This window comes from Macaca fascicularis, chromosome 10 (genome assembly GCF_037993035.2).
Source record: "Macaca fascicularis isolate 582-1 chromosome 10, T2T-MFA8v1.1".
Classification (NCBI taxonomy): Eukaryota; Metazoa; Chordata; class Mammalia; order Primates; family Cercopithecidae; genus Macaca; species Macaca fascicularis.
The window spans coordinates 86,182,948-86,193,041 of NC_088384.1; the positions used below are offsets into that span (position 1 = coordinate 86,182,948).

The window sequence follows — 10,094 nt, forward strand, 5'->3', positions numbered from 1 at the left end:
TGCCGCCCTGACCCACTCTAGGTTTCACATCTTGAACTGTTTTCTTCTTGCTCCTAAATTTTTAGTTTCTGACCTCATGAATCCTTTTTCCATCTCTGTCCCCTCCTCTCCTCATCCTGGATGCCAGACTTAGGTGTGCAGTCCTGTTTTTGCTGCCTTAACAGAGAAAACCCTCGATTTTCCTGAGACCAAGATCCACATGCTCCCTCTGCTGCTCACTGTCCTGCATGGCCATGATTTCCAACCCAGCCCTCCAGGACCAACGCTGAAGATGTCATTTCCATCCCAACTCTTTGTCTAGCATCTGGGCTCAGCCTTGGCTTTCTCTGACGTAGGATCAGGAAGTGAACATTGGTTCCTAATGTAGGGTCTTGGAGAACGACAAATATCCCACCAGAAGGGCAGGTTCCGGGGCTCTAGGTCTATCTTCCCAGATTGTAGATGGAGGGGTTGGCAGGGCTTTTTGGTCTTTGGGCCCAAATGTGGAAAGCAGGGAGAGACAGAGGGTGATAGTGATTAGCATTGGGCATGGGAGACCAATGTCATTTCTACTTTGCATGGCCAGGCAGATATCTGTCAAGATGATAGTGGCTAGTCAGCTTGTCCATTTGTAACAGTCATAGTTTCACAAGTCAGAACATAATCATGCAGCAATAATAAGGTGCCATTCATTAGCCTTTCCAGTGTAACCAGTTACAGTGGCAATTGGTAATAACAGCAAAAAGCTGTGTCAGTCTGGGACAGGTAGGAGACAGAAACCACACCAGTTATTTTAACACAGAAAATTTAATATAAAGAATTGCTAACTAGGTATAAAGTTGTTAACTGGGTGACTGAAAGGTTATAAAAAGAACTTTAAGGTAGAAATTGCAGGAAGCATCTGCCATCTCCAGGGCTGAGGGAACAAAGAGGCAGAAACTATCAAAACTTTAAAACTTAGAGGAGGAATTCCCTGGAGCTTAAATTCAGATATCTGAGAAAGGAACTCAGCTCAGCTGGGGCTGGTGTCGCGGAGCTCAGGGAAGGGCCAGGTAGGTAAGGCAGGGACCCACACTTCAAGGGAAGAGGGACTGGCATCTGAAGCTGATGTCTCTGAGCTCCTGGAAGGGGCCCAGGGAGTCTGGAACCGGGATCCTGGAGAAGTCCGGTGCTTCATGAAGGAACTGCTGCCTGTAGTGAAGAAACATTGCTGGGAGATGCTCATAAGAACAGGAGGCCCACAGGGAAACAAGAAGAAGGAGCAAGACCATTTTCTCTCCTCTAGACTTATAGTCTAACTCCACCCTGTATATCGGCAAAGCCTAATAAACTCTAACAGGGAGCAGCTGGTAACACCAAAAGGTGGTTTGCAGGAACCCAGCCCCAGCATCACAGAGCAGCTATCATTTATATTATCAAATGTAAAAATCACAGGTGGATCTGACTACAAGCATTATACTTAGAATGCACCCCCTCCACTCTGCCTCTACATGCAGTCGATTTACTTTTTCAAAGTCATAAAAACAATGTTCTAGCAACACACAGGTAGATTTTCAAAAACAAAAAGGCCTACTAATCATCAGACCATCTTAACACCATGACTTTTTTATTTTCACATTTTCTGTTTTAGTCTTTCTTATAGGCAGATGTAATTTTTCAGTTATGACTGCAGCACCCCACACAACTGAGTGTCTCTGCTGTGTCACAAGCCTGGTTGCCTGCTGTTACGGAGGTTGTTGTCACAAACCCTCATTGAATGAAATGCCATTTCCTTATTGATTTCTCCTCTGTGATTCTTTGAACATCTGGATCGTATTCCTCAGGACCATTCTAGCTGCAAATAAGGGAAACTGCTCAAATCAGCTTAACCAAAAACAAATTGATGTGTGTGGCTGTGATGGGGGGTGAAATTGACTGGCTTTGGTCGCTGGAAAGAATGCAGGAGTAACTCACAAAACTAGGACCTAAAACCAGGGACCAAAAAGAGCCAGCGCTCTTCCTCTCTGTCCAACTGCTGTGTGGCCCTCTCTCTACTTCTCTTTGGAGATTAGCCTCTTTCCTTCCTACTGCAGACAGTTCTTCTTTACCTGGTAGGAACAAGGCCACCAGCAGCCTCAGTCTTCTAAGTGTAATAGAAAGAGCATCCAGGTAGCAATCTCAGGGAAGGTCGGTGATTGGCTCTGTTGGTTCACATGCCCATCCATTGGGCCAATCATCTTTTTAGGGCAACCATGAATTATATCATTGGCCAGGCCTGGTAATATACCCGTGCTTATGGCCAGGGTGTTTACAGGGCTTAATATGTTATCAGATGAAGGGGAATGGGAAGGCTTCCTGGGAAGACAGAAAACAGCCACTAAGTCACTACACAGGGTTTGGAATTTTCACCATGGCAACACTTGGTAAACATTACTGCACAACTAGTTCTTTGTTTTAACAATTGCCTTGTGAGAAATTCCCAAGGATAGGGTTACTGCCATGGTGCTTGCCAGAGCACTAGAGCACATTTGTGTTTTCAGTTGAAAAGTGTGTTCACATCCAATACCTTATGTGTGCCTCACCAAGAAATCCCAAGTGACAGAAAAGGAACCAGAGACACAGAGAAGTTGAGTGACAGATCCAGGGATGCACAGCAGATGAGGGCAGAAGTGAACCCAGAGCCCTGACTTTCTGATTCCCATTCCAACACTCTGCCCCTAAAACATCACAGTGAAAGTTTAGACTAATGGTGAGACTGTTAAAGCGCAGTGTCATCTCTGTCCAATTAAGGGAGAGAGCTTCGTCTGCTCTCTTCCCCTCGGAGGAGCTGGGCCAGACCCCTTGAGCAAACAGGCTGGCAGCCCCTGCCTTCAGAGCCTGCTCGAGCTCTGATGGGGGATGTCCCTTCGCTGGACCTGGTGTCCTCCCAGTGGGCGCTGTCAGCACGCAGCTCCTCCAGGACACTGTGAAGATGCCTCAGTGTGAGCAGGAGCCTCTGGTCTTGAATCTGCATCTCAGACTAGGAGAGAGAAGGAGCCTGTGAAGGGATGCGCGGAGCCCTGGATGTTTCCCCATCAAGCCCCTTCCCTCTCTGTCTCATCAGAGACAAGCCCACTTGTGATTCACACAACCTCGCAGAAGCCATATCCACCAATGCCTCAGTTTCTTGCTCTGCAAAGCAGAAAGCAAATTGCTTACTTTTCAAGGCTTTCATGAGGACTGAATGAATTTGCCCATGGGAAAATCCTTTCAAGGGGTCAGCGAGGTCAAAACTACTTTGATTACAATACTAAGATATTATTTTCCTTTTTTTGCTTTCATTTTCTTATGAGCATACCGTGGAGTTTTCCAGAAGCTAATGACATGTAATATCTCAACAGAATGAATGCAGGAGCCGCTATGAGAATCCAGCTGTGTTCTATTAAGACAGACATTAAAGCAATTTGCAACAATGTAAAATGGGGCTACTCTTCCCACTAAATATTTGCTTTGAAAAATACAGTTATTTTGAATAAGTAATGTTTTATTAACATATTATGAGTTTGTTATTATTTTAGAATGCATTAGTAAATATATTAAAATGTCTCAGCTTTGGCTTCTAATTCAGTCAGTATTGTTCTATACAACTCACATAAACAAAAGCTTTTTGGTGGCCTTAATAATTTTCTGGGCATAAAGGGGTCCTAAGACCCAAAAGTTTCAGAACTGCTGCATTACAACTATACTATCATCTTCAGCCATCTTATTTCTTTCTCCGATTTTTCCCTGGGAATTTTTTCCCATACATTTTCCCTCTTTTTCTTTCTGTTTATTTGTTTATTTATTTTTGAGGCGGGGTCTCACTCTGTTGCCCAGGCTGGAGTGTGGTGGGGCGATAACGGCTCACTGCAGCCTTGAGCTCCTGGGCTCGACTGATCCTCCCACCTCAGCCTCTCGAGTAGCTGGGACTCCAGGTGCACACCACCACGCCCGGCTTTGTACTTTTTGTAGAGGCAGGGTCTTGCCCTGTTGCACAGGCTGGTCTCAGACTCCTGGGCTCACGCGATCCTCCCAACTCAGCTCCCAAAATTTGCTTTCTCTTTAAAAATGCTAAAATTCTATTTTCTGACTAAGTAATCCTTCACACATGATAGAAAACTGAAAAGCTACAAAAGGACATATATTTAAAAGTCTCTCCCACCCATCTTACTTTATCCCTAACTCAAGCGTCCTTCCCCAGAGGCAAGCACCGCAAATGCTTCCGTTTTTCCTTCCGAAGCTGGTCGGGGCAACACGTGGTTAGATATACAGATTCTCAGCCTCTCTCTTTCTCTGTCTCTCTTTGCAAGAGATACTTATGAACATTATTTCCCCACTAAAAATAGTGTTTTCATTTTTGTGACAAGCTGATTACAAGTGAGAAGACCAAGTCTGCATCCTCTACCCAAGCATGAGTAACACTGCCAAGAGAATAGGTAGCTAGAAAGAGAGACTTGAGGCCGGGCACAGTGGCTCACATCTGTAATCCCAGCACTTTGAGAGGCTGAGGTGGGCAGATTGCCTGAGGTCAGGAGTTCGAGATCAGCCTGGCCAACATGGTGAAACCTGGTCTCTACTAAAACTACAAAAAAATTAACCAGCCATGGTGGATGCGCCTGTAATCCCAGCTACTGGGGAGGCCGAGGCAGGGGAATCGCTTGAACCCAGGAGGCAGAGGTTGTAGTGAGCCAAGATCGTGCCGCTGCACACTCCAGCCTGGGTGACAGAGTGAGGCTCTGTCTCAAAAAAAAAAAAAAAAAAAAAAAAAAGGAAAGACGTGAAGCAAAGGTGTAGCTGGCCTCCCTCAGAACACTGGGACAACTCAGGCTGCAGAGCGAGTGGTCCTGGGCCCGTTTTTTCCTCAGAAAACATTCACTCTGCGTTTTCTCAATTTTAGGGTTTTCCTCCTGCACATATTTTTGTCCAACCTTCAGCACCATTTCTGAGTATGTGACTGTAAGACCACAATGGGGTTCCCAGCACGGAGGTGATGTTGAGGCACCCAGGCACCCACAGTTTCAGGGAGCATGAGGAAGACAGCTGCCCAGCGCTGGATGCCTGCTGACTGTGGGAAGCTGCAGTCCCTGCTGCTGGAATCCCCTGGTCCCATGAGAAGCCCTACCGGGTCAGCCCTTCCTTTGGGGTGATGAAAGGGTTGGGTCCCAGCTGGCCTGTTGCCTGGCAACCCAGAAAGGTCATTTTCGGACAATCCTGTCTCTCCCCAGAATGAGAAGTGGGTGTATAGAGAAACAAACCTCTTCTGAGGTTTCCTGAACTGCCTCCTCTCTCCTGGCAGGTGTCCCCACACACTTGGGGGCACCCCTCTTTTTCCGGACTTGGAGAAAATACCGTAATGAAAGGTTCCTGAGCAGCAACCGCGGGACCAAGTAACATAACACAGGTTCAGGAGAGTTAGTGCTCCATGGGGGAGGCCCTTGCCAATGGGAAATGAGAGACAGGAATCTGCTGGGCAGATGAATTTCCTCTCGTTCTCTCTCCCCCAATGTGCAGTTCCTCCTTCAACCCCTGCAGAACATCTCAGCTGCTGAGACACCCACTGGGCCTCCTTGAGGTGCCTTCTGGAGCCGTAGGCTGCTTGGTAATACAATGTCTGGCGTAATTGCCTGGCATAGCATTGGCCTCTGCTGCCACACCCTATGTTCCTCCCTATCACCACCCTGGGCTTGTACTTCCAAATAAAGTGCTGGTTTCTCAATCCTTGTCCAAGCCTCTGCTTTCTAGAGGACCCAGGCTAAGACATTGGGTGTGCGCATGTCCATCTGGGTCAGGATTATAATAGCCAACATCAATGTGCCAGTATTTGTTAAGAGGATTACAAGCATCTCTTCAGTGAATCCTTACAATACCCCATACGATATTGGTAGTAGTGTTATTCCCATTTTTTGGTAAGGAAACTGAGGCTCAAAAAGGTAAGGTCCCTGCTAGAGCCACACAGCAGCAGAGCTGGGCACACACCGAGGACTCAGTGTCTTTCTAAAACCAGTCTGGCCAGCACCACACCCAGCGCCTCCTATGTAGGCCATGACCTACTTATCCCCGCACCTGAGATCACAATTGTGCATTGTGTGGCAGGTCCCAGAGGCCAGACTGTAGGGTCCATACCGTAGCCTGCAGCCTTGGCCCCACGGGGGATCTGGGAGGGAAAACTAGAGATCCTTGGAAAATATGTGGTCGGGGCATCAAGGAAAAGAAATGCAAAACCTTACCAGCTCCTTTCTCAGCCACTCCAGGGTCTCCCCAAGACTCGGGCTGGGCTCTTCCGCTGTTTTCATCTCTGTGTCCTTGGGAGTGACCTTGACACTGACCTGGTTCTGTGCCTGACGGATCTTTGACTTGTACATTCCCCCAACTCCTTCAGACTGGCAGCAGGTTCTGGCCAAATCATAGAAGATGGAGTTAATGAGAGCAGGAAGTAGCTCACATTGAAAAATGTAATTTGGCTTTTTTTTTTTTTTTTTTTTTAAAGGGCTTTAGTGCTCTGAACAGAACAAGGAGGAAGGGAGGGAGACCATTAGGGGTCCAAGTACCTTGGTGCCTGCTGGTTCCAGAAGCGAAGAATATGTGATGCCAACAGGATCACAGAGACTGCAAAGCTTTAAATGGCAACAATAATGGTTATTAGGCAAGTAGGCACTCTTTTCTAAGGGTTTGCTTTGTGCTTTACATGTAAAGTATGTATATGTCTCATTTGGCATATACCTCCACCGGTATCTCAAGTCCCTGTCCTCATTTACGTATCTATAGAGTCTAGATAAAGGGAAAAGCTCACTTTCCAAGTTCCCTTGTTTCTGGAATCCCCATGTGACCCATTTCCGGCAAATGAGATCAAAGCAGCAATTTGCTTTTAGGCTTCCAGAAAAACTTTTACCTTCCTAATAAAAGGGAAAATGTCACTGCTGCTTCCCTTTTACTCCTATTTTTTCCCTTTTCCCTCTGCCTTGAATGTGGATGTGATGTCTGGAGCTACAGTAACTATCTTGCAACCATAAGACAAAGCCCAAGAAAATCACAGAGCCATTAGATATCACTGCACCCCCGAATCAGCAACAGCATCTATATGAGACAAAAGACCCCATTTCTAATGGGACACTCTGCTACTTGCAGGCAAACACAGTCCTGACACACCATTTATTCTCCCCATCGTTACAGGAAAGGGATCCCGGCCCAGACCCCAAGGGAGGGTTCTTGGACCTCCTGCAAGAAAGAATTCAAGGGGTGTCCATACAGTAAAATGAAAGCAAGTTTATTAGGAAAGTAAAGGAATAAAAGAATGGCTACTCCATAGATAGAGCAGCCTTGAGGGCTGCTGGTTGCCCATTTTTATGGTTATTTCTTGATGATATGCTAAACAAGGGGTAGAATATTCATGTCTCCCCTTTTTAGACCATGTAGGGTAACTTCCTGATGTTGCCATGGCATCTGTAACCTGTCATGGCGCTGGTGGGAGTGTAGCAGTGAGGATGACCAGAGGTCACTCTTGTGGCCGTCTTGGTTTTGGTGAGATTTAGCGGGCTTCTTTACTGCAATTGTTTTATCAGCAAGGTCTTCATGGCCTGTATGTTGTGCTGATCTCATCCTGTGACTTAGAATGGCTTAACCATCTGGAAATGCAGCCCAGTGGGTCTCAGCCTCATTTTACCCAGCCCCTATTCAAGTTGGAGTTGCTCTGGTTCAAATGCTACTGACATCATCACACTGTGAAGCAGGTATTCAATTCTGTCTTTCACCAAACACTTATTGAATGTCTACTGTGTTCCAAGTTCTGCTCTAGACACTGGGGTTATCAACCAAAATCAGAGAAATAAAGGCCCTGCTTTCCTGGAGCTGACATCCTAGTAGTCACTGGAAACAAATTAATGCTATGATGAAAATAAGTAGAATCTATTCTCACATAGGTCTTTTAAAATATAAATTTATTGGGCAGGAGTGGTGGCTCACACCTGCAATCCCAGCACTTTGGGAGGCTGAGACAGGCGGATCACCTGAGGCCAGGAGTTCGAGACCAGCCTGGCCAACATGGTGAAACCCCGTATCTACTAAAAATACAAAAATTAGCTAGGTGTGGTGGTGGGCACCTGTAATTCCAGCTACTCAGGAGGCTGGAGCAGGAGAATTTCTTGAACCCAGGAGGAGGCGGTTGCAGTGAACCGAGATTGCAAATTTATATATATATATAAATTTATTCTACTCACCTGCACTAGAAACTCCAAACCAAGAATTAGCATAGTGACCCCAGATAAAGAAGTGAAATGACTTGACTGGCAAAACAAAGTCAGCCCAGTTTGTGGAAACTTGCCCTCAATCTGGCTACACAAAATATCCTCAGATAGAGCTCCCCTGAAGATGAACTCATAATCTAAAAGACAAAACACACATGGAAGCCATTCACCATAAATGAGAGTCAACAGACACCGTTCATCCCCTTCCCCCAAGAACTTCAGATGAAGATAATTAAAAGTATTTTGAGGCCAGGTATGGTGGCTCACACCTGTAATCTGAACACGTTGAGAGGCCAACACAGGAGGACTGCTTGAGGCCAGGAGTTTGAGACCAGCCTGGGCAACATAGCAAAACCCCATATCTTAAAAAAATAAAATAAAATAATTATCCAGGTGTGGTGGCACATGCCTGTAGTACCAGCTTCTCAGGAGGCTGAGTCAGAAGGATTGCTTGAGCCCAAGAAGTCGAGGCTGTAGTGAGCTTTGATTGCACCACTGCGCTCCACCCTGTCTCAAAAGAAAAGTATTTTGAAAAGAATAAGAGGCATACAAGAAGGAATCAAAATCATATAAAAAAAGAGACACTTTTTTTCTTTTTTTTTGAGAAGGAGTTTCACTCTTGTCACCCAGGCCAGAGTGCAATGGTGCAATCTCGGCTCACTGCAGCCTCTGCCTCCCAGGTTCAAGCAATTCTCCTGCCTCAGCCCCTTGAGTAGCTGGAATTATAGGCACCTGCCACCACACCCAATTAATTTTTGTATTTTTAGCACAGATGGGGTTTCACCATGTTGGCCAGGCTGATCTCGAACTCCTGACCTCAAGTGATCCACCCACTTCAGCCTCCCAAAGTGCTGGGATCACAGGTGTGAGCCACTGGGCCTGGCCAAAAGAGACACTTTTTAAAAGGTGTATTTGAAAAAGAATGCAATAGAATTTATAGAACTTAAAATTACAGTAAATGTTTATAAATTAAAGAGAAAAGACGGTATATTTATTGTAGCACCAGAAGACAGAGCTAGTGAGGTAGGAGATCAGCAGTACTTGTTCTCCAAGCACTGGTTACAATCCTAGTCACAACTCCACTGATTAAAACAGGATCTGTTCAAACAGGATGCCATGAAGTAGGCAGCCAAAACCAACTAAAATCGAGATGGCAATGAAAGCAACCTCTAGTTGCCCTCATTCCTCATGGAATGCTAATTATAATTCATTAGCATGCTAAAAGACACTCCCACCAGTGCCATGACAGTTTACAAATGCCATGACAATGCCTGAAACTTACCTTATATGGTTTAAAAGGGGAGGAACCGCCAGTTTGGGGAATACCCCACCCCTTTTCCTGAAAATTTGTGAATCATCCACCCCTTATTCAGCATATAATAAAAAGTAGTTATTCATATAGTCAGCCAGCAATCCACGAATGCTACCGTGCTGATGGGGTAGCCCTGCTCTGTCTATGGAGCAGTTATTTTCCCGTACTCTGTTGCTCTAATAAACTTGCTTTGCTTTCACTTTACTTTGTTGGCTCACTCTTGAATTCTTTCCTTTATGAAGCCAAGAACCTTTCCTGACTGAGCCCTAATTTTCGGGTTCACCTACATCACTACAGCAGTAGCTGTATATATATATATACATACAGTGAGTACAGGACAAAGGGAAGCAGACTGGGATTCAGTCGGAGGAAGGTGTTGTTTAGAATTCTTCCAAGCAGTGGGCACTCAGTCAGTGGAGGACAGAAGCATAGCCCAGATGATCAGAGACTGGAGTAGGGGCTCTACTGGCTTGGAGATGGGACCTGGAGTTCCTTCCAAGTGTAAGACTGACTGGGCAGGAAAAGGGATACTGTAATAAGGAGCCAGGATATCTGGGTTCCAACTC

General features: G+C 45.8%; 1 protein-coding gene across 1 annotated transcript; it reads right to left on the reverse strand.

The window, feature by feature from the left end:
• Nucleotides 1-770: 770 nt before the first annotated feature.
• Nucleotides 771-6,358, reverse strand: C10H20orf202 (chromosome 10 C20orf202 homolog). The gene is made up of 2 exons (XM_005568569.5): nt 6,204-6,358; nt 771-2,977 (listed from the first exon to the last, which is right to left on the reverse strand). Exons 1-2 carry the CDS (start codon nt 6,336-6,338, stop codon nt 2,744-2,746), a joined length of 369 nt encoding a protein of 122 aa, XP_005568626.1. The 5' UTR covers nt 6,339-6,358; the 3' UTR covers nt 771-2,743.
• Between the last annotated feature and the right edge of the window lie 3,736 nt (nt 6,359-10,094).

Excerpts from the sequence above, each read along its gene's own strand:
- C10H20orf202 (XM_005568569.5), bottom strand. The coding sequence starts at position 6,338 with ATGTACAAGTCAAAGATCCGTCAGGCACAGAACCAGGTCAGTGTCAAG. Across the intron at positions 2,978-6,203 it reads AGTGGCTGAGAAAGGAGCTG|TCTGAGATGCAGATTCAAGA; the intron begins GTAAGGTTTTGC and ends TCTCTCTCCTAG.